The sequence below is a fragment of the Nyctibius grandis genome, chromosome 13 (assembly GCF_013368605.1).
Source record: "Nyctibius grandis isolate bNycGra1 chromosome 13, bNycGra1.pri, whole genome shotgun sequence".
NCBI lineage: Eukaryota > Metazoa > Chordata > Aves > Nyctibiiformes > Nyctibiidae > Nyctibius > Nyctibius grandis.
The window spans coordinates 8,018,410-8,043,390 of record NC_090670.1 but is presented as its reverse complement, the minus strand read 5'-3'; the positions used below and the strand labels follow the sequence as shown (position 1 = coordinate 8,043,390).

At 41.4% G+C, this 24,981-nt stretch overlaps 1 protein-coding gene across 1 annotated transcript; it reads left to right on the top strand.

Moving 5' to 3' along the window:
* The first annotated feature begins 1,460 nt into the window (after positions 1-1,460).
* Positions 1,461-22,387, top strand: HPRT1 (hypoxanthine phosphoribosyltransferase 1). Its single transcript, XM_068412055.1, has 9 exons — positions 1,461-1,559; positions 3,692-3,798; positions 5,302-5,485; positions 10,235-10,300; positions 11,313-11,330; positions 13,656-13,738; positions 16,049-16,095; positions 18,327-18,403; positions 19,039-22,387. The coding sequence occupies exons 1-9, from the start codon at positions 1,533-1,535 to the stop codon at positions 19,084-19,086; spliced, it is 657 nt and encodes a 218-aa protein (XP_068268156.1). The 5' UTR covers positions 1,461-1,532; the 3' UTR covers positions 19,087-22,387.
* The last annotated feature ends 2,594 nt before the right edge of the window (positions 22,388-24,981 follow it).

The following is a 24,981-nucleotide window of genomic DNA, read 5'->3' as shown; positions in this document are numbered from 1 at the left end:
TGAGACCACTGGAGCTATCCAGGCATTTCCATGCTTTCTTACTATTTTATTTCAAGATCAAATTTTTCCTTCAGCCTATTAAATATATGGACAGCATCTGGATGCACAGTTCAGCCTCATCTTCCATCAAATGGAGATGCACTTAATAAATGCACTTAAGTGTGTTTTCTATCCACCCCATGCGGGGAGGTGACAGGGCTGCAGGGGATCCCTTTCATTTGGGTGTGGGAAAGTGGCACCTGTCTCTTTGGGTAGTAAAAAGGCACAGTCATTACTGACTAAGGCCTACTTTTAAAGTGCATCAGTTTCCTGCTCTGCCAGATGTGGAGCGGCATCTGCAAAGGGTTCCCTGCACCATGCCAGAGCGATGGTCGGTTCCTAGCTCTGACCACACTAATGCTGCAAAGGACAGTGGAGGAGAAAAATCCCACAATATATTCAGACAGTTGTGCACCCAGGGACCCGACCCCTGCAAGCGTACAACTGGAGCCCTGAAGCATGAGATTTGCTTATCACAATTGTCCTGACACAAAGCTGCCAGCGTCGTTAGAGAGCCAAGGTCAAGGCAGGCGACCCGGCCCTGCCTGAGGCCCTGAGGGCTGGTGGTGCCCCAACACTCCGGTGCCCACATGTGCTGGTCTGATGGGTATTTAGGTGTATTTTCCACTTGCTCCTAGCTGCCTGTGCCAGGGGGCTGGATTTCTGTGCTTGGGGAGAAAGAGGCTCCACCAAATCCTGTGATTCACAGGAAGACCTGAAGTGGTGCAGACAGTCCCTTTTCTTTTCTCCTTCAAGGTCCATGAAGCCGTGATGGAGGACAGGTCTGCCTTGGCGATGGAGGAGAGGAGTTGGGGCAACACCTGGCAGGAGAAGGGTGTTCCTGCCATGCATGCGGGGGTCCATCTGTGGAGCCCCTCCAAGGATGTGGACACCTGTGGGGAGAGCACCCCTCGTCCTTGGTTTTGGGATGACAGCCATTACATACCCTGTTCCCCCTGGGGATGGCAGGGATCTTCCCAGGGATTCTGAGGGCACAGGAGACATCCCCACACCGCCGTGGGGAGGGGGAGATCAACTCTGCAGACCTGGGGATGGGGACAGGTGACAAGCCGAGGGACACTGCACCCCTGCTGGGGTGGGGACAGCCCCAGCGAGGGAAGGGCACCCGTGATGGCATAAGGACGGCCCCGTACCTCCGGGGCAGCGGTGCCGCCGGGGCCGAGGGCGGCTCTCCGCGCCTCCGGGGAGGCGGCTGCCGGTGGGGCCGCCCCATCCCCATCCCCATCCCCATCCCCATCCCCATCCCCATCCCCGTCCCCGTCCCTCTCCCCGTCCCCAGCCCCTGCGCCGGGCCGGGGCCGGTGCAGGCCGCTTCACCCCGGAGAACGCAGCGGCGCCGCGGCCATGTTGAGGGCGGGGAGCGCGGAGGCGGCGCCGGGGCCGCTGCGGGGCGCGGCGCCTCCCCGCTCCTCGCCGCCCGCTGCCGCTCCTCCTCGCCGCCCGCAGCCGCCGCCGGCGGGCCGCCCCGCTCCATGGCGACCCCCAGCCCCTGCATCGTGGTGAGTGCGGCCCCCGGCGCCGCCGCGGCCTCCCTCCCGCGGGGAAGCCTGCCCGCTGCCGCCGCCGCGCCGGGCCGGGGGCTGCCGGGCGCCGGAGGGGGGTGTCTCCCGCCTCGCTGCCGCCGGCTGAGGGCAGGGGGGGCCGCCTGCCCCCGAGACTGGTGATCTGTGGGGGAGCGGGATGGGAGCGGGATGGGAGCGGGATGGGCGCGGGGGGGGGGGGTTCCTCAGCGGCGGGAGGCGCCGTCCCGCGGAGTCACCTTGCGGGGAGCCCCGGCCTCCCCGCGCCGGGCCCGGGGCTCCCTCCTCTGCCCCCCGGCCGAGGCGCTTTCCCTTCCCCCGAGCGGTGCCGGGGCCGCCGTGCCCCCTCCCGCCGCCGGGCTGCGCGGGGTGTGGGGGGGTGTTCGCGGTCACGGGTGGCGTCTCGGGACGGTTTAAGCCCGGAGGACGGCGCGGAGAGCCGGGGTTGCCGCCTGAGACGTGAAGGTGAAGCGAGTTCCCACCGGCGGGAGCCCGGCGCGGCACCACTCGACTTCCTATTCCTGTCGCTCTTGGTAGCGTGCGGGGCTGGGGAGAGGCGGGAGCGCGCTGTAAGTCGCTTAAACGTTTAAGTTAGGATGTGCTTTTGGAGGAAGAGCATTCGGGGGTTATTTTTTTTGCATCCTCGCTGTATCTGCTAAAGCTCTTACATATTCATTTTTATTATTTTTGTTTTGTTTTGTTTTTTTTTTAAAGCCAGTGCCGGGTGCTCATGAAATGCATGTGGTGTCTTACGGCTGAGTGCTGTGCTGGCTGCAGGGTTGTCACTGTAAATCCCTGCAGTCAATTAAAAACCTGATAAAACCTGTAGGAAGGGCCCGTTCTCTACCAAATGCAGAAGGGAGGGTTTAGTCAGCATGCTACATACAACGATGGGTCTGAACCACACGAAAATACCACGTGTTTTGGGAGGGACCTGTCTTATTACTTAAAATAGCCCGCTCTGAATTGCAGGGACCCTGGTCAGGGACTCAGTGCCTGAGCTGGCTGCGTGGGTAGCTCGTACAGGGTCTGCTTTGGGTGGGAGGGTGAAATTCTCATGAAATTCCCCGTGTGAAATACCCATTAGGGATTACACAGCAAAAAAGCATGTAAGCAGCTGGCTGATCACAGGCCAGGTAAGTGCTTCCTTGGGCACCGAAATAAGATTATGTCCTGCAAGGGCAGCAGTAGCCAAAATGGGTGCTTAAAATGCCCGCCCTGGTGAGCTGTCAGTAATACAGGTTTTCCCTCTGAAATTCATAACTTTATTTTACACATAATAGTGTTCAGCTGCATAACCAGAGAGTGAAGTAATTAAAAAACACATTGTCATTTTCAAGTTGCATCAGGGTTAAAGTTCAGGGAAGGCTATTCTTGATGCTCTGCTCTGAACCTCAGCAGTGTTTGGTATAATTATATATATATGCTAATCCCTTGTCCTAATTAATATACACTTGCTAATACAGCAGGCTGTTTCATACAGGGAATTTGCCGGTGCAGAACAGGTTGCTGAAGTAGGGCTTTCATTTCAGATCCTGAAAGATCTTGCACCTCCACGGTTTGTGGATGGTGGTTTGAGAAGGCTTGCTTCACAGCAGCGTAACTTGTCATGCTCATGTAGCTGTCTTGTCCTGAAAACTGGCTCCCGTGTTGTGTCGTGATCTGGTGTTAGGAGATTTGGAACATGTCCATGTCAAAACCTCTGCCTGCTTAATTGCAAATGCAGGTTTTTGCATCACACTAGGAAAATCAAAGGTGTTAAAAAACTCCTCGATTATTTTTTTAATGAAATAGATTTATTGAGGTGGAATAGCTTTATTTTCCCATTCTCCAATGTAGAAGAACATTGTTAGGACTTAATTTCTTCCCCACATTGTACTGCACAACAGCTCGTGTGGTATTTCAGGCAACTCTTGTGAACTGTAGGTTCTATTAGATTACACTTTATGCGCTGTTCAGTGTGACTAATGTTTTTGTAGAGAGGGAAAGTAAGGTGATCCTGATGAGCGTAATGGGTTTGATAGTTTACTGAAGAAAGCAAAGGACTTGCAGTTTCTCACTACAAACTTTCTGTAAGGCTTTGTAGAAATCTCACCTTATTTCCTTTTCAGATTGGCGATGATGAACAAGGTTACGACCTGGACTTGTTCTGCATCCCTAAACATTATGCAGATGATTTGGAAAAAGTCTATATTCCTCATGGGCTCATCATGGACAGGTTTGTTTGACTTCAGACAGTACACTGCTCCAGCTGATTCCATGACGCTGGAATAAACAATCTTCCAGTGATAGTTTTGCTGCCTGGTGACTGTCTAAATAGATTACATTTAATTAGAGACTACGAAGTACAAGTACTAATTAACTCTTCCTTGTTTGGCTGCTCAGAGTTTGCACATTTGCAGTTATGCTATTGTTTGGAAATTTGTTACAATTCTCAAGTGAAATTTTGTGTTATGTAGCAATCTACGACTTTCTTTCCAGTGTTTCTTTGATATTTGACCTTCTTAAAACCTAATTAGAAGATTTTATTTGTTGTGCCAGTTCAGTCTGAAAACAATTATAGTCTCTTGAATTTCCTTAGGATATTAGTAAAAGTATGTTATTAATCACATCATCTTAGTCTTTCTCATGTTCGTATGGTAGATAAGTAATATCCAACTTTTTTCTACCTTCTGGGAAAGACATTAGCCTCTGCACGTATCAGTCCGTCACTTCTGTTGTTGCTGAAATCTGTGATGTGTTGTGGAAGTTTTATCTCGTGTGATCAGAACAGGGTGCATAAGCCTACAAGGCATTTTTGTTACTTTATGTTTGATAGTGGCTAATTCCCTTTAAGAGAACAAGCAACAAATTAAGTGACGCAGTTGTTGGAGACACACAACCGTTTAAGAGTGGTGCTGGGTGGATCTTCCTGGAGATCTTGTGAATCGGAATGCATCTAGATTTTGCGTGGTCCTGTTTGATTAGATGTAATAAACATTCCTATAAAATGTGGGTTTTTTTAAATATTGTAGAAATTTTGCACTGTAAGTCCATATAGAGGAAAAAAATGGACAAAGTACATGTCATTAAGTAATTGACGTAAAGTTTATAATGGTAGGCTTTCTCTGAGAAACCTGCTGTAAGCTGGCACACAGTAAATACATACCATGCTTTCTAAAATAAATTATGGGATAAATTTAGAAACAATGATTGCAGAAAAACGGTGCAGTGTTCTCTTGCTCTGCTTCGTTGCTATTGTATTTTGCAGTTGGGACAAATTTCTGGCATTCTAGCTTGGCAAATAAACATAAACTCTTTAGTTTACAGTTTGAGAATTTTCTTGCTCCTCAGTTAGTGAGGGCTACTGCCTTTTTGGTTGTGTTAGCTTACATTGCTCTTTGCATGGAAGCTGAACCTATCTTTGGGAGGAGAAAACACACCTTCATGTCACATATCTGACAGGGAAACAGCTTCAGGGTGTTAAGATTTGCTTTGGCTGAGCGTGACGTATGAAAACAAAGGCGTTTGGCAGTGCTACTGTTAGATTAACCTTGAAAAGCAAAACTTTGTTGACCAATAACACGTAAAAGCGACTGAAGTGGTAGGCAAATATTTCTGAGCAAAATGTGTTTCCAAGTTCAATGCATGTGTTTGCTACTGTTAGTGGTATAAAACGCTGCTGCTATAGTAAGCAAATGAAACGTGTTATGACAGCTAACTCTTTTTTGGTTTTGTGTAGGACAGAGAGACTGGCACGAGAAATTATGAAGGGCATGGGAGGACACCACATTGTAGCACTCTGTGTACTCAAGGGTGGCTATAAATTTTTTGCTGATTTATTAGACTACATCAAAGCACTGAACAGAAACAGTGACAAATCAATCCCCATGACTGTCGACTTCATTAGGTTGAAGAGTTATTGTGTAAGTATCTCTGCAGTACTGTGCAATTTCTGTATAAATTTGTCTAACTTCAAATTATTAACAGGGGTCCTTTAATATTGTTACTGCCAGAATGTGCTAATATTAAACAAATAATTAAGGGAATTAAGAGTCACAAGCTAATTTTCTCTACCTTATTATATAATCTGTTTTCTTTTAGACCTTGATATCTCTGCAACCCAGTACAATCCCTATGCAGACCTTTTCTGTGTCCTTTACCTGTTAAACAATTTCCTCTCTGCCCACTACCCTGTCTCTAAAGCTGTGCCTCTAGAATAGTACAGAGGATTCTCCTGCAACTATGGTTACAAAAATTTAAAGCTAGGAATTTTTATGTGGCTTAGACATCATTCATTGGGCTGCAGCTTGAAAGCTGCAAAAATGGTTATACCTGAGTTCGCTATCTCATCTTTTGTCTGGCTCAACCAAGCAATGAACAAAATTAGTTGTATTTGGCCTTGAGGAAATACTAGATTCATAAACTTAGATTTTTGATTAGTGGCCACTGAATATGGCACTACTTTTTCAAGACTAGGCATAGGTTGCCTGGGGTTTACACTTTTGGAATATAATTTATTTTCATTCTGAACACAAGGATTTCACTTTATAGGGAAATTGAACATCTGTAACATGAGGTAATGTGTAAGTTTTATAGAAGGAAGCACGAGGTTATGTTGTGCAGGTCAAAGGAAGGAGCAGATGTATGTTAGTGCTGTATGCTTCCTGACTTACTGACAGCCTAGTCTTATGTTTTCAGGATGGTATTTATGATTTGGCCCATAAGACCATCTGTAGCATGGAAATAATTACATTTTTTGGTTTTAGTTTAGAGTGTTTGAATAAATTGTTTTGTAAGGTTATGCTGTTAGTTCTGTCTCGGCAACTTTGCATTCAAGTCAGCAGTATAGGCTACTTGTCGCAGTTGTAGACGAGTGCCTATTCCAGTAGAAAAAAATAGAGATTACTAAATTGGCAACTCAACCTCATCCTTCATTTCATTGAACTGTGAAACCAGAGATGGAGTTACTTGCAGCCTTAGTTTGGACTGTTGAAGAACAACATAAAGGCATGATTGCTATTGAGCGATCTGTTAACATTTCACTGCGAAGCCCAGAACTGCGTGGGGCTTTGTCCGTTTGCAGGACAAGCAGCCCTGGCTGCCCAAGGCTTACACACAGCTGGCCGTCCAGGGGTTACCTGGAAACCATGTTCACGTTTGCTGAACGTGAGGCAGTAATTTAGCTACGCTCTTTAACGAGAAGACAAGGCTGGGCAGTAAGGTTCATGCCAGCCTTTGGTTGTATCTCACAAGGCACTCTCTGTGCTTGTGCACCATATTTAAATCAGTGCACAGGAGCTGTTCGGCACCTTTTCCTTCTTCTCACCTCAAAAGATTCAGACTCCTTCTGTGGGTCCACTTAATCACTAAGCCACTACATGCCCATATATTCTGTCTGTAAAAGCCACAACAGAAAGCTGAATGTCTCTATTATAGGATAATATGTTAAAGGATAGAAAATAATGATTCCTGCCCTTTTTTTTTGTGAGGAAATTTTGTATCTTCTGCTTTCTTCAGAAACACTTCCAATAACTTACTTGGCTTGTTTTAAAAACAATATAAAGACTACACCCTTTCACTCTTTCCACTTTCTGACTAACTCGGAAAAAACTATTGGAGAAGTGGTTTGAAACACCTGAAAAAAACCCTGTGTTAAAAAGCAAGGCTGCCTTATTATACGCATGTTTTCTTTGCTCATACTGGTGTGTTAGGCATGCTTTGGTTCATTTCTTTACTACAGCTGCTTTTGTTTACTACTCCCCAGAACTACAGTGCCTTGATCTTAATAGGGGAGTGAGCAGCAAAATAAGTTTTATGGAAATTAGAAGCCTGTTTTTGTAGTAAAAACGAGTAGATGAAGCAAAAAGCAGAGAAATTTAGACAGAAAACTGTCTAAGCAGAATGTTTTCTTTGAGGTGTTGGCTTCAGGGTTTTTGGTTTTGTCAGCCAATTCTATAAAAGAATGTTTTCTTGTTCTAGATGAGTGAGGAGGTCCTGTTACTTGATGCCTCCACTACAGTATTTACGAGCATTTCGTTTCTGTGGACTCTCTTAGGTGGTTATTAATATCCAGACTTATGTCTTTTAGATTGCATAACTTGATAGACCGGATAAGATTGTCCTAACATGAACACGTATGTAACAGATTGGTTAGGTCATCCATCATTAATAGTGTCAGAATGCTAAATGTGCTCTGTATTTTTTATCTGTGCTTCACTAGATGGAGGGATCTGTGTTTAGTGATGTGAAAACCATCACAAACTGTGATGGACAGTTGAAAGTGGAGCTAGCTCTCTTGTCACTGTCTTTGGATGCGATTACTAGATCATGCTGCCTGCCTTTATAGGCTGGATAAAAGATGTTAAAAATACCCTGGTCACATAAAGCAGCTGAACTTGTGTAATGGTTCTGAAATTGGTGTAATTGATGTTCTATTCTTGTTTCAAACCGATCATTTAATATTTACAAGCATATGGGGTTTTTTTTGTGTTTCAATGCAAAGTTCATACTGTTCTGCACCCAAAAATAATTCTCTAAGAATACTGACATGATCAAGCTGTGATTAAACTTTGCTCATAACTCCAGCTTTCCGAGTCCTTACAGATGAATTTTAATGATCTGGCAAGCTGTTAAGAAATAGAAGGATAGTGTTTGTGAACAGACCCAGATCTCAGTATTCTTGACAGTTTATTTTGTTTGTGCTATGAGAAGAATGGCTTTTCATCAGTCTCCTGCATTTGGACTTGGAAATGAGCAAACATTGCTTATGTGATCATGAAGGGCAGCCAAAAGACAATGGATGTGTTTCAGTGTCACTTGGGAAAATAGGTATTTTCAGTGGAGTACATGGTAAAATCTGGTTAGGCTGGTCAAGGCAGTACTCTGAAAGATCTCTGTTAACCCAGCCTTACAGCAAATACTGTAAGGAACTCAAAATGCCTTTTTAAAAGGTGATCTTGGAGTCACTCAAGTCAGGAGTTACAATCTTGTAAAGCATTATTGTTTTCCAGCAGTGACAACAGGGAGGCAGGGAAAACAGATCTAAACAGTAAAACTCTTATGTGTTAAACCACGAAGCATTAAAGTCTTACCAGTACTGAAATCAGAAATAATGCTTCTGAAGATAATTAAAACATTGCTTAATTATTAAACAAAGTTCTTTCCAATGGAAATCTGGTTACAACCAGTGTTGGAAATTCTTTTAACTGTTTTTTATCCTTTAATTGCTCAGGAACTCAGTACCTGCATAGGAATTTAGGTTTATATGCCAATGAAGATTTATGTTTTGCACACTTTTTGTGCTTGATCTAGCCAGTATCTCAGGCATTCAGTAGCAGTATGTGGATCTACTGGGTCAAGCAGCAATCATTTTGGACATCTTTGTTTTTGAACTTTTTCAACACAATGACGTTGATGCTGTTCAGTTTAGTTACTGTTTGCACTGTTACGGAAGCACTGAAACAGCTGACTGTTTATCAGAAATTAATGTTCCTTATAGTGATGAAACATGGCACTTCAGTGTAATTTAAGAGTGGTATAACTCAAATTAATGTTTTCTTTAAAACATATGGGGTAAACTGAAAAGATACTTTTTCTAATAATTTATTTGGGTTTTTTTTTAATGGCTGTAAAAACAGGAAGCTGTACATGGCTGTCTGTGTTCCCTTGTGGTCCCCTCTCTATTGCCTCTCTCATTTCTGGGTTTTGGGAGGGAACTGCTGTTTTGCTACATGTCTGTGTAGTTGTGCAGCACGCTTGGGCTTCAAGGTGCAGCAGCAAAATAATACCAATTTTCTAAAAGGAAGATCTGTGGTAAGGAGCTATGAGAATAAAGTTTGATAAGCAATACTTTCAACTGAAATGATTAAATTGTAGGCTAATACCATCTGTAAGTAGTACAACAATAAGCATATCACATCTAATAGGAACTGTGAGAGACTGTCAAGGCTTAAAGTTGGTTGAATGACTTTAAATAAACGGCAAAGATCTGTGAAGCACTAGCAGCTGTCTTTAACTTTCTTATGTAACAGTTCATTTAAGTTTGTATCAAAGTTTAGTTTTACTGAAGTAAAATACAGTGTTACAGTGATGGTGCACCTATGTTGCTCTTCAGTTAGTATAAGAAGTAATTTGGTTGTTACTAACACTTGTTGTAAACTAGGCAAGCATAAGCTTCTCTGGCTATTTTTGTAGCTTACATTTCTAAACAATAATCTGTGCCTTGTTTGCTGGCTATTCTTGTTATTGTTATGATTGCGTATTCATATTCAAAGAGTAAGGCTTTCTAAAGCATTAAAGTTTAAAATGTAAATTACCAGCTATATAGCAGCATGCAGCTTGGAAACTGAAGTGCTTTTTGCCTTCTTTCCATATCTGTAGGGAATGAATAGCAAATCATATTTTTTTAGATACATATGGATATATAATGGTCAGAGGTAGGAGATGGCACCTGCATTTATGCAGATCTCTTGTCAAACAAGCTTTGATCTGAAATACCGTCTTTGAATTTGATCACTTTCAATTTCTTAGTTAATAGAGGGGATGCTGTTGGTGCTGTGTTTCTGAAAGCATTAACATTTGCTGGTTATGCACTTTGCAGTTTTGGTATTTACTGGAAGAAAAATTACTTCAATTCTGATAATGCTAATGCTCACCCTCCTCTTTCTTATTAGAATGATCAATCAACTGGAGATATAAAAGTCATTGGTGGGGATGACCTCTCAACCTTGACTGGAAAGGTATGGCTCTTTGTATGTTTCAAAACAAAACCAAACCACTAAAGAACCCAAATACCTGTATGGTTTTAAGGCTGCTTTTTTAATGCGTGAAGGTTGTAGAGTTTAAAAAAGATGAAACCGGAAGAATTTAATTTTAAATATTTGCCACTGTTTACTAAGAGAGTGGATACGCCCCACCAAAGCCATCAGTTTAGTCTAAACTTAACAAAAAAAAACCCCACCTATTCATCGTCTTCAGTATCAGCAAGTTTCAGGGGACTGGTTTTTCTGCAGTGCCTGAGAAGGATAATCTTGTGTGGGTTGTTTACTACAAACTACCTTGAAAAGAGACTGGCATTATTTATTAGGTGTATTGGTGTGTCACTGAAGTAGGGATGGGAATTCATATTGTCGAGACGTGTAACGTGCAGCACAGGTCAGGAACTGAGGCTCCTGTTACAGGTAGTGACGAGAGAAGGAAATAGGAGAATGTAAATTGGGAATCTGCTTTTCTCCAGTGACTCCATGGAGATCATTGAGCCAGATGTCTGGGGTTAAAGCATCAGTGCCTCCTTCTCTGTCAGAACACATTACTTTCCCCTTCTCCTTACATGTATGTGATCTTTAAGGCATATATGTCACAGTTCAATGTAAAGCATGTAGGTATGACAGAATTGTACATGTCTCTATAGTATGACACTCTTTACTTTAGAAGGCTACAAATTGTGTAGACTCTGTTGTGATCTCTTTTGCATATATCTAGAATTCTCTAAATAATTTAAAGACCACTTTGTACTCAGCATGAGACATTGAGGAGAATCTCATTGCCAGCTAATTATTATTAGAGCATCAGAAATGTGAACTACATAGAATTCACTGTTAGATGTAAACATACATAAATGGTGGTACAAATATTTAACTGCAATGAAAATTAATAAGTTATAGAGATTAATGTATATAAGAAATGGCACATTCTCTAGATACTAATGGATTTTTCTTTTTTTTTTTTCTTTTTTCTTCATCTTCCCACCAGAATGTTTTGATTGTAGAAGTAAGTATTGTGTTTCACTTTGGAGTTCTAATGTGTGACTGATAAAAGAGTTCTAATAGAAGTTGTTCTTAAGCCAGAAAACCTACAGTTTCTGGTTTCAAGGCTTCTAGCTTCTGATTCTAGGCCTGAATTTTTCAAGTGGGCTCTGAGTTTGAAATGGTCTGTGTTTTAAATTCTCAAATTGCATTCAACTGCCAAATTTAACAAGGAAAATATCCATGTAAAATTGTTTGCATTTGCCTTCAGTTTTCTGCGAATCTGTCCATTCTAAAATGTCTTCTTTTTTTTAATATATATATATTTTTTCATTTTTAAATTTTAAAAAGTAGCCCGAACAAAGTGATATTAAGCACATTATTGTTCTGGGTTTATAACAGCAAGCTAGGAAATTAAACTGCAGGGGTAGAAAGAGGTTCCTAGTAGGAATGTCCTAAAATATGTGAAAAACAGATCTAAGCCCAATGTCCCTGTATATAATTTTGTTTAGAGAATGGTGACATAGAGCACACTACTTCCTAATTAGCATTTTGCAATTGCTAAATTCCCGTTCCTCTGTCTTGTCATGGTGCTTTGGATGATGCCAGGTACAGTACCCCTCAGTCTGATTTTCTAGCAGGTACTGTTGCTTAATTCCTGCTTTCATACCTCTTTCTGGATGGACAGTGTTGCTTATGTTCAGTAAGTATCGCTTTGACAAAGGATGTTCTTGAGTGAGATTGCCAATTTCAGGATAGGGAAACAGCAGCAGTAGGCAGGAAAAATGGACATGCAATCTAATCATGTCTTAAGGCTCCAAATAATGGAAATGGCTTGTTTGTAAGCAAAGAAATAGCTATGGCAACTGATTCAGCAGCCAAAGGGAAGGATGTTTCCTCTGTCATAAAATGTGGGGTTTATGTATTTTTTTTTTTTTAATTTGAGAAGGTTCTATTATTCCACAGGAAGCACATTCAGTTCCAAAACTCTTACCAAAACAGTATGTATACAGCAGTCATCTGTGTGACCAGTGGTGACCTTTGAAGTATATTTTGCTTCAGACAGGCAGATGCATTTAATTATGTGTCTGCTCCATTTCAGATGAATGTATGTCTTTAAAGTCCCAAACAGCTAACTAGGTTAGTTTTTCATTTGTTCAGTGAATCATCTATCCAGTGACTTGTCTTATACACTTTCAAATATGAACCCTTTTGTTGATCACCGTTTTAACTGTCAAACAATAAAAATGCATATTTATTGTAGGTTTAATATCTTGTGCACCAGAGCAGTAGGCTTTCCGATACAGCATCCCTTTAATGTGCAAAAAAAAATGGAACAAAATGGAGATTCACCTCCAATAAACAGATAATCACACCGTACAAAATCAGTAATAGGTTCTATTTTTATTTTAGAGTGTGGAAGTAGCTACTTTTGTTTATTCGCCAGCTTTTATTTTTATGTATATATCTGTATGTCTTTAACTTTTATTGAGTTTATAACCATGTTTAAAAGCATTAAGTGTTAAAGACTCTATTGCTGATGGGTGCTCTGTTGAGTTTATTTTAATTGGGAGTCATGGGAAAATAAGCTGAAACCAGGACATTGCTGCTTCTGTGTTATCTACCTCTTTCACTTCAAATAGACTTGATTTCAGGCCAGGGTAAGGACTGTCCCTCTAAAGATCCTGTTGATTATTTCAGTCCAAATGAGGAGTCCATTTCTGATGCTTCAGTTGTAAGCCATATATTCTTTTTTCTGCTTATATGTGCAGTGGATGGGATTAAAATGATGTGTCAAAATTCATTTTAGTGTGTTTGAATATAGACTTTAGAACTGCACCTAGATGTTCCCAGTGCAATTTCTTCCACTATTTGTTGGATCTGTGATGTAAATTACACTCCTTTTTCTTTAATTACAATAATGGGTCGTTCTGCCTATTTTCTCGTCTTACTTTTCTTTCTGTTGTATACATCTGTCTCTGTAATTGAGCTCAATGGCAAGACTAATGTTACTCTTATCATATTTGAATTAAACATTGTTTGTCTAATAGCTGCAAGGAGCACAAGCCATAAAAATCTCCAAAAGGAGCCAAGAAGGTCATAGTTCAGTAGCTGCTTTCAAAGTCGTAGTTACCCACAACAATTAAGAACTATTGTTAATGTATGTGATCACTTTACTGAGCATAGTTGTGTGAGCACAACATGGTGTTACGTCACCTATATTTGATTATGAACAGTATTTTGGCATATTTTCATGCTATTATGGATGAACAATTTCTGTGGTAGAAACTTGAAACTTCTACTCTCGACATGTTTAATATTCTTTCTTACCTGAGATTTTTGTTTTCAGGATATAATTGATACTGGTAAAACAATGAAAACGTTGCTGTCTCTACTTAAGCAGTACAATCCAAAGATGGTGAAAGTAGCCAGGTAAATTTTTAATGATGATTATTTGTGCTGTATTTCACCTTAAGAAGGACACACAGTGTAAAAACAACAGCAAAAAAGGTATAGAATACGTTTCCATGGAAGAGAAACAGGAGGGAACTTTTCTGCAGGAGTCATAGGAGTCATATATGATGCGACCTGTTGGAGTTTAGTATTTGTTTAATCTCCGAAAGCACTTTGCTTGTTATGAGAACATATGTTCGTTACGGCTGGCGGAAACACTGTTCTTTCCAGTCTTACTGGTGGACGAATGTCAGTGCTTCAGAAGGCAGTAGCTTGTGCATGCCTGCTACATGTCTTGCCTTATCATATTATGGTAAGGTTTGTGGGGTTTTACCACTGAAGTCCAAGTTAGATTTAGAAGTATATGGAAGAATTGAAATCTTTTGGGCTTAAAAGAATACTCTCTCAAGTTGGTAGAAGTATTTTCAACAGAAATTTGGTTCATAAATGTAGACTTTTCCTAGAGATGGGGATAAAAAAAGTCAGTGGTTGTCTCTGGATAGATACTACATACACCTAAAACATGTTTGTTTCTGCTTGCACTATCTGCAGTGGTGTACCTGTTCAGTGGAGACTTTTTTTTAGTTTGCCTTCTTTAATTGTAGAATTAAATCAGTTTGCACACTAACATTATTGTTTGTGTAGTGTGCGTAGTGCAGCTGAGCTTTAGAGGTCATTCTGTGAGAGTCACCCAGCCATATGCTCTTCCAGGCTTTTCTGCTTAGTTACATCTTTAATCAATTAATTTCAAAACATTTTATAATTAAATAACTTAAAACTAACAAGAAATGTGGAGGATAATACTATATTATTAACCAATATCAACATTCTTCCTACTTCTTTTTAAATTGCATCTTTTATGCTGCTATGCTGTGGTTGTGTATTTTACAATAAAAGCATAATGATTGCTGGGGATTAGAGATAAAGCAGAGCTGTGTGTAATATCTAATCAGTTGTGTTGCCGTAACAATGTCAAAGCAGTTGTTAGACGTATGAGAACAGCTCTTCTTGCTGATAATCTGGAGGTGACCTGCTGAAGGTGAGGTTGCTGAGGATTTCTCCCTGGCCGGATTAAGTGTGCCAAATTTTAAATATGTGTCACTGAATAGTGCCCGAACACTGCAGTGTACATCGTGAATACAGTACAGTATGAGCAAAGTCCAGTTTCCTATTGTTTAAACCCGTTGCAGTAATTTGGGTCAGCCAAAGACCTGAGCAGGCAAACATGATCATTCTGCATAGTCTGAAGTGTAATGTTCTTAGTTACTTCACTTGCTTTGTCTTTTTTTTTTTTTTTTTAATTTTCTTTCTCTCTAACAATTAAGCAGGGAGATGTGAATCAGTGCTAATATGATTTTTGGGTTTCTTTGATCAAATCCCACACCAATTCTCAAAAATTAGGTCTCACAACTAGAATTTTCAGTAACTGCCTAAAATTGAAACTGTGACTCTGACAAGTGAAGCCCTACCTGCCGGGGTCATCCAGGAGGGAAGGAGGTCTGTGCTTAATGCACAGAGTTATGCTGAACTCTGTCTTTACATTCAGCCATCAACCACCTTTTCTGTTCCTCTCAAAGTCTCTGTCTGGCAAAGACAGACAAACGTCAGGCCTGTGGGGTTGTCTTCTAAGAGGTAGAAGTGCTCAACTGAATAATGAGCAAATCAAACATTTCTCTCTACTACAATACCCCAAACCCTGTATCTCCATGCTTTTTACACCTCTGACTATTATTAATTCTGGAAAAGTGGAGCTGGTTTGTATCACCTGATCATCAGAACCAATTATATTTTCTTTATGGGGGACAATTAGTACTGCCAGTGAAAAACAGTTGAGGACATGCTGCGCAAGTGCAACTGAGGTTGCGTTTAAGCAGCTGAACTTTTGCTTCATAATACTAGTGCTTTTGAAAAGAGCTCCATTCGTCTGGCCAGATCCCAAGTTGTCACCTCTTCACCGATAAGCTGAATTGCGCCTTAAGTTCCTAACACACGAAAAACCCCATTAAGTCACTTTTCACAAAGAAAATCCATCCAGATCAGTATCTCCTAGGCTCTTTCTTGCCGACCTGTTAGTTATCCTTTAGGCTGTGAACGATTCATGATTCTAGGAAGTTTTGATTTTGTCATTATGATCAGCTGCACCTGCAAATAAAATAATAGTTTAAAATGTGTAGTTATGCTTTCAGCTGTGCACATTAGGCCAAATTCGGCTTTGTCATCAAAACAGTCTCATGTATTTGTAGCCGGTGCTTTTCCATGTTTCAGTTTTACATTGGTTTTGTTTGACAGTTTGTTGGTAAAAAGAACTCCTCGAAGTGTGGGATATCGGCCAGACTGTAAGTGACTTTTTGACAACTGTTATTAATTTTTAAAAGTATGTCAGTGTATTTTGTACTCTTTGGTCAAAGTCCAAGGATGTTCTGAATAAGTTTTCACTAATGATTCTTGATAGATTTTGCTCTTATTTAGGGAATTTAAATATTTGGAATGTATTTTGACAGAGTTAATCTGGATTTGGTCTGACCCTTTCTTTAACTTTTTGTAACGTTTTACTATATGAAAAGCAAACTTTGATATTTTGGTCCAGGTTACACCCTTTTCATATGCACATTCTCCCAGCTTGCATATAGTCAAATGCTTTGGTCAGCAGAATCTGCTGGATTCACCTTTGACGCTTTTGGGAGTGATTTGGCTGTCTAAACCTAGCCACCTCATGCCATTTGGATGTCCCCAGGAATGTAGGAGGATCGTACAGGGTAGCAGGTCTGATACAAGTCTACAGTGATAAGATGTCTAAATTGACACAAAACAGTTACGTTTGTGCATCTGAATTACTCCCTTCTTGTCTTCTCCTGTCTGTCCCAAGACCATAAAGAAAGGAACAGCATCCAGAGCAGACAGTGGTACCAGAGTGACGGCTCCTCCTGCCTTGGGAAGGGCTATGTGTTTTAACCCTGTTCCAGAGCCTAAATTCCTGTTAATCTGGGCCATGTACTTTCACCATGGAAGTGGAGTGAATTTAGCAGCAGAATCGCGTCCTCTTACTCCTCCTTTCCAAGGTTATACAATATTCTGGAACTGAAATTTTTCAATGCCTTAAAAGCTTAATCGAGGTGTTTCCCTCAGTCAAGGATGCCCCTCATTCCTGAGATCTTATTATAGGCTTAGCTGGGCTAATGGTCTGCCTTTTGAGCATCCTGCAGCAGATGACTTGTTTTGCCATCTGTCCACAGAGACAACCTGTTCAGTGCAAGACACGTGAGCTCTGAAAGAAGAGACAACAGGGCAGTAATGGCTGGGCCTCCATTTTATCCCTGTATTGTGAGGCCAAGTAGACGCTAAACATCGCCTTAATTTTTCCAAAAATGCACACAGCCTTTCCTTTGAATGATATGATTTATCTCTGTGTTTTGCTTATAAGGCCTCATTGTAGCCAGGGAGAGAGAAACTGCACAGCTTTCCTGTGCTCAGGAGTTTTTCATTTTAGCATGAGGGGAGAAAGCCATTTGGAAATTTTATATTACTTTATATTTTACATAATTTTATATTTTGGGTCATTCTATAGTGTGTGTGGACAGGTTGGGCTGATACTGCTTGACCACCCGCAAGCTGTCCTGCTAGAGCTGTTTGGACAATCTGTGGAATAGCTGATGTGCTCTTTTCAGGCAGCTTCTCTGGGAGAAGAAAAAACTGACACAACTCAACAAACCCCCCCACCTGTTTTTGAAACCTGCAAGTGACTCCATGAAGAGCAGAGTGCCCTTTGCTCTTCACTGTTTTCTGTACCAAGGGATCAGGATCTAAGATGTGCTTTAGCAGAGCTGTCCTGCAGTCGTAGCACATTGCTACGGTACCAGGTCATGGCCTGCGAGTCGCAAGAGTGGAGTTCATCTGGGCGGTTACTCAAAGGCGAAGGCTTGGTTTCCCTGCAGTGACTGTGGTTCTGATATTCACGTTATTCTGTGCTCACTCTCCCAGCCCTTCACGGAGAGCCTTACTGGACTTGCACACCCATAGTTTTGGAGGAGATGACCACTGAACCTGCCTACTTGTTATGCCCTTGGGTACCCTTCCTGCAGCCCTGCCCAAGGCGCAGGTCCAGCTCCCAGAGGTGCTGCCTTTGGAATGAAATTGTGAGGGTGACTTGTGCTGTGCTCACCAGTTCCCCTGCTTTTGCACTGGTACATCAAGCATGCAAGAAGTGCTGGGAAGTGTCAACTCTTTTTCTATGTATTTACAAGAAATTTTCAAGGAATTTTATGTTCTGATAATAATACCCCGTCTGTAGATTTAAGTGCTTCCATTCATGTCTTGCAGACTGCATGCTAGCACCATGCTGCTGCATGGGAACCAATAAATACATCTATTTAATTTTGCTTTAGTTGATGAAATAAATCAACAAAGTAAGTTAAAATTTTAAAATAGCTCGAGTATTAATCTAAGGGTACTTGAGTGGAAGAAATACAGTGCATATAGGATGCATAAAACTCCAGATTGCCTCTGTAAAAGTCTAGTGAACTCTAGGAAGTTCTTTTCTAACATACTGGTGACTTATGGTCTTTTTCAGTTGTTGGATTTGAAGTGCCAGACAAATTTGTTGTAGGATACGCCCTAGATTACAATGAATACTTCAGAGATTTGAACGTAAGTAATTTTTCCCGTATGTTTTTGTCCATTTAAAACTAGGGAGGAGGAAGGAAGGGAAGTCTCCTCACATCACTCTCCCTCCTCTGTAAATCATGCCTCATGTGCAAATCTGTTCTGCTGGTGATGCAATGATGAGAGCAAACCCTAGAGCAGCAGGACAGTGTTTTGGAGCTCTTATGGAACTGAAATTTATTTTGCTGCATGCAGAATGGAGGCTACACATCTCCTGTCAACTTTGAAATAATGTGAAGTTTGTGTGAAGTTTGTTGTCTTACCAGATACCTATAACAAAGAAATGCGTTTGCTTAGTTATGTAAGAATTAGAGAAGAGAGACCTTGGAAGTTAAAAGGGGTTCACTTTTTATTCTAAGTCATTACTTCTTCATCTGGGTCTCACCAACCTTGCATCAGACACTGGGTGGGATAATTGGAGGAGAAAGAAGGCGATGTTGAGATTTTTAGACCAAAAAAGGCTTAAGTTCTGCATAAGCAGTATCACAAGATTCTTTTGTACTGAAATGTGTATGGCATGCTTGTATTTTTTTCAGAAGCATGTTATTGAATACATATGTAAAACATCAGTCTCTTACCTTACTTTTCTAACAGGAACTTTTTATTTCATTTTGTTTCAGCATATCTGTGTGATCAGCGAGACGGGGAAGCAGAAGTACAAAGCATGAAAGCATAGTTCAAGTGCTATGACAACAGAGCTTTGAAATGTTTTGTTTACCGAGTCCTATCTTTCACAGGCTTCAACTCTGATACACCAGCTAAAATAGTAGAATGCCCCAGCCCCATTGTCATATGCTTACTGTAATTTATTGCATGTACAATATAAGATCTTGTCTTGGTCATTTATATTTTAGAAATGTAAACAACTAGTGCAATTCTGCACTCCTTATTTTGATTTGCACTATGACTCTACCGACTGTTGCTGCCCCTGGTTGGGTTGTGCTGTTTGTGAGCTCCGGAGTCTAACTATTGCAGTGGTAAATTGCTTAAACCTCATCAACCCAGAACTGAAATAGTTCAAGTACTGTAAATGTAAAAAATTTTATGATAGGGAAGTCTATTAGTAATATTTTTAAAATCTGTAATTTAAGTTTTATATTTTAATGCACAAATGTGCTTGTGATTAATGGATAGTTGCACCTTTGGGTGTTATAAAGCATGACGAGCAGCCAGTTACAGTATCTGTAATCTCCAAGGAGCTCATTCAGATCTCCTGGAGTTGCCTTATTGCTGTAAGGGAAGTCTGGGGGAAAAATGTCTTTTTTTTTTTTTTTTTTTTTTTAAAGGAGATGGAATGACAAAACAGAATGTTGCAAATCTAGTTTTGGTTGAGCTGCCTGTTTCTGTTAGATTTTTTTTTTCCCTTTAAAAATATCCATTAGCCAGTGGAATTGCCTTTTAAATTTAAACAATTTTAATATATTTGTGAAAAAGTATTGTAATGTTTACTTTATAAGATCTACAAAAGAAAGTACTTTAAATAAAGGCCGTCTCTTTAAAACAAGCCCCATACATCTATGCCACTCATTCTGTATATTAAAGTGCTCTTGAAATTTTCTTCTCAGTAATATTTTTCAGAAGCGTTTCTGACAGTGAAGGCAGACTCTACATTTGTTATATCTTTGCAGAGCTTTTGGTTAACATTATCCTATCTACGAGAGAGATTATAAAGTGCTGAGGGAAAATATCGAAACACTTGGATATTCTATAACCAAAGCAGATTTCAGAGAAAGTGGTGTAAGCACTGTCCTTTGTTCTGTTTTTGGCAAAAGAGTGGAGATTACATGTTCATTAAACATACATGTGGAAAAAACCCACAACCATTCTGTAAATAATCATTTGGGTTTGTTTCTCTAACACCTCTGTTGGTGTTGAGTTTAATTCTAAACATGGCAGCCCACCTCCCACCTCGCCCTTGTGCCCTGCTCTTCAGTCCCTGAGCGTTCACGGTTCTTGTACTTCTGCGTGTGGATTCTCCCACTGTATGCTCGGATTGAACACTGCATGGTGCTTAATACATAATGAAGTTTTTGCCAGCCTGCTTTGAAAGATTTTTCTGTGGTTTTGAAGTTTGGGTCGTGTTTCTGTACTTTTCCAAGTACTGTGCATTGTTGTCCATCCATGGCGTGTTCAGTTACAGCTGTAGTAGTTAGCAGCAAACCTAAAATATTAATAACTTACACAAGGTCATTAGATCAAATGACCACAATGAGTAGGAGATCTGTTTGTAAATCAAAATTCTCATTAACAAATATTAGAACACTGATCAGGATTATACTATACTTTTGCAGTGTTACAGTTCATGTTCCAAAGAGCTTTTTTTCTAAATGCACTACAAAGACTGTATTTTTCCATGTCCTAAATTATGTTTGTATATATACCTTTTTGAGAACCTGTACTGTCCCTGAGACGACTTGTTCCAAAATATATGATGCATCTCCAAGAAGAGGAAGCGCAAAAGCAACATAGCAAAGTAGAAACCCACTTGAGAATTATTACATCCATTCAAGTTTTCACTCGTTCTGGTTGAATTTAAGGTCTAATCTTAAAAAGTAGTGTTTTCTTCAACCTGCTTAGTGGTTCCTACTTCACAATGTGTTTTAAAATAAACTCATGGCAGCTGGGGATTACACTAGAAAATTGGCCTAAAAGTACCTATTTACATATGAAAACAGTGAGACTTGATGTTCAGTGTATTTTGGGACTAAATCCTTAAATTAGTTTGTCCTGAAATGTTTTCCTCTCTTGGTTGAGACAGTTATTCAGATGCTGTGATTTGGGAAAGGGAGGAGAGGCTGAGTTAGTCATAACAAGGGGTTTATCTTCCAAACCATAGCTGGAGTGGGGAAATTACTTGTCTGTCGGGGACTGGAGTTGGAATTTCACGGACACGTGCACGTGGTGTAGTCACAGAAGAGGTTTGGGAAGATACTCCTGAGCTACACTGACCCCAGGAGCGATGCTGCAGGATGCCAGGTCTGCCTTCTAACAAACCTCGCCTATGTCTGATGGGAAAGGTCAATGTTTAAAAAAGAAATAATCTTCGTGAGTGTTCTTACATTTTAAATGCTGGGGGACAGGTGCTTTTATTTTCCCCACTTGCTTCACAGTGGCGCTTGTTAGATGAGGTTTATCACCCCAGAAGGATTCCTCGTTCAAAAGCTTTTGTTACTCTCTATGAAAATTGTTCAGAGAACAGCTTAGGAACTCTCTCACCCTTGCTAGAGCAGTTCGAACATACTGCAGCCTTTTACAGCACCTGTGCGTGCACTACGGGAAGGTAAATTCTCACTTGAAAAAAGTTGAAAATGCAATCGTTAGTTTTTATTCAGTAATTTTGGTTAAAAGATGGGGGTTTTAGTCACACCTTTGCGAGTTAAATGTCAGCTTTATGCAACCCAGACATATATTGTTAAAACATTATGAAAGCACAGAGAAAATCTTGTATTTGAACATTTATGAAGCATTTGAAATTCATTATAGTTCCATGTTTTATGAATCACAAATGTATGCTGGAAAAATAATATTTAATATTTATAGGCTTTACTATGCTTCCTCACCCTGTGACATCTGGCATTTCTATACATTTTGATAATTCTCGCCTGCCGCAGACCACTGATGCTGCCTGACTTGGTAGTGCAAATCTGTAGCTCTGGTTTGGAGTGTTTATTCTTGCTTTAAATTCACACTGATCAGAATCTAAAGTGCTCTAGACAGAGCTGGGAGATGTGGTTAAAAGTCTTTATGCCAACTGAGCTGGCAGTTCACTTGCGGGGGTGAATCCTGGTTTTGAAAATTGAGACAAATGAGTTGCCTTGTAATTGTATATCCTGACTGATTAAATGGTGGTGGTGTTTCATTGTCTATTATGCTCTGAAAATCCTGTCAAGCATGCACTAATCCAGCAGTGAGGATCTGACACTACTTACAGGGAACTGGTTACGATTCATTAAAGGACTGTTTCTGCTGTGTCTGCCTTTAATTCCCATTCAGGTTACACCTTGCAAGATTAGATCTCAACTGTATACAAGTACCTTTATAAGCAAATGAGACATCACAGTGGTCTTTTATTTTCCTTTTTTTTTTTAGTGTTTAAGGACTTATAATTTATTTAATTTCACAAGCAGTTGGAGTTTGGTAACTATTTTGATGGGGACATTGCTTCCTAGCTCTGTAAACATGCCAGTACCCAGTTGCAGACATGAAGATGAAGAAGGTAGGGTTGAAAAGCATAAAGATTCAGCACGATGTAAGAACTGGCAGTGAGGATTTTCCTAAGGAAGCTGAGAAAGGGAGCATGCTAGCAACTGCCAAGTGATAAAAGGCTGGTGCAAGGTGTGGGCAGGGGATGCATTTGAATGACTGCAAACACACTTTTGCATACAGGCTTTCCTCCAGGCTGTTCTGCTCTGTTAAAACAACAACTGGGGTGAATTCAAACATCTCAGGTGAAAATCCTTACAGAACCAGGTAGGAAAGGCAGGCCTGTGATGGTGAGTAAATCAAGATGCAGGTAAATGAACCTGGTCCAGTAAGAGGCAGGTATTTATCTGCCAAGTGATTATTGGTGGCATCTTTATTTTCCCTCCCACTGTAACCAGAAACGGAACCAGCCATCTTGTGTCTTCTGTGTATCTCGAGGTTGCCCATAGCAGATCTCTGTGTGTGTAAGCTACAACTTTGGGCATTAGGTGTGAGGTTTTTCCCAGTCAGTCTGTGCTCTCCTACAGGCAGTAATCCCCCACCCTTGCCCTTCATAAATGTAGCCAGGAAAATACCCCAATAGACAGTGTCCATGTGCATAAATAAGGAACCATCTATTAAATAAGGACCCATGAGGAACCATCTATTAAGTAAGGACCCATCTCTTTCCAACTCCAGTCCTAGCTCTGTTAGGTCTCTTACAGCTGGGTGGCTCGTCCATGCCCAGTTTACAATCCTGAAATCTCGGGAGCACCGGTGGGAAATGCTACAGGATTGCTTTTGGATTGAGACTTTGACAAAACTTAACTCTCTGACCATATTTCGCTATTTACGGCAGCGAAGTAACCCTGTTCCACCTGACCGCTGGAAGCATCACATCTCCCCATGGATTTCACGTGGCAGCGCGTGCCAGTGTCCTGTACGTTGCCCAGAGGCCGCGGGTGCTGGCGTGGGGCTGGGTTTGCCCCCCAAGGCCCAGCGTCCGCCGGGCCGGCGTGCAGCCTGCGAGGCAGCCGGGACAGGGCTTGGCACAAGCACCAGGGGTTGGCTTAGCTGTCCTTCAGTCAGGGAGGGATAAAATCCTTTTCCCTGGGAAGAGACTTTCTGGGTACTGATGAAACACGCTGCCTTTCCGCTGGGCAACCTGTGGGGCCCCGGAAGCGCTGGAGCAGCGATGCCGATGCCGATGCTTCTCTTGCCTGTTTCCCATCTGAGGAGCTGGGGTGTGCTAAAGCCAGCCCTAAGGCAGGGGGAGGAGAGTATGCAGGGGGCATGCACTTGTAAATGTGCATTGCAGTATATTTATCAGATCTTTTTCTCCTCCAATTCCTTTTTTGCCAATTTTCTCTCTTCCATTCACAAAACGCAACAGTAGCCAACAGCAATCAGAGAATACAAAAATATAAGGTAGAAATGTCCTTTGCAGTGTAAACTCTTTACACTTGCAATTAGAAATACAGCTTGTGCTTTCTAATAAAGAATAACCAGAAACCCCTCCTCTAGTCTAGCTGCATCTTCCACACCACCTAGTCCCCTCCCTGCCATCAGACCTTCCCTAGCAGTTGTGCATACTCAATTTCTTTTCAGTATGAGATGGAAGCTATATTCTCACAGAGTGTATAGCATGAGAACTCACTCTGGACAGTTTATAAATGAATATATGCTCTGCTTGAATCATATTTTGAGTAACTTTCAATATTCTGTTACTTGAACAGCACACAAGAATGGATTTACTTGAGAAATCGCTGAGAGCAGCGTCTTATCCTTTGCTTCAGAAATGAAAAGATTTGAAATTATATTTTTCTCCCCATTTGGTGAGTTTGTTGCCAAGAACCACTGAGTCATCAGGGCGCCAGCACCATCATTTGCTCTGGCCATTGCACTCTCGCTCTAGCAGACTCTTACTGGTAGAGCGGGTGAGCTGGCTTCTGCTTTGCCAGGTGGCTGCTACCTGCCACGTTTAATTTAACCCAAGGAGATTTTGTCCTTCGAGCAGTTTTGCATCTGGGATACTGGCTGCTTCCCACTGAAGCCACCTGTGTAACTGGGTGTGTGGTTAGAGACGTCTTAGCCAGGATTACCCTCGCTAAGAAAAACATATGAAGTGTTTTCTCTCCCTCTTAGTGCATAAAAGCAAGACCTGAACTTATTAACATCTAGCGCTGGGAGCTGCTGTTGTGCAAGGCACTGCATGAACACCTACAAAAGCCAGCCCTGGCTTGGAGCACTCTGGATGGGAGCTGAGGAAAAGCAGGTGAGGTGGGTGGGCAAGAAGTGCAAGGAAAGCAAGATAATGCTGGATACCACAATGAGCTGCTAACCTTTGCCAAAAATTCCTTTTGCATCAAAGGAGGTGAGCA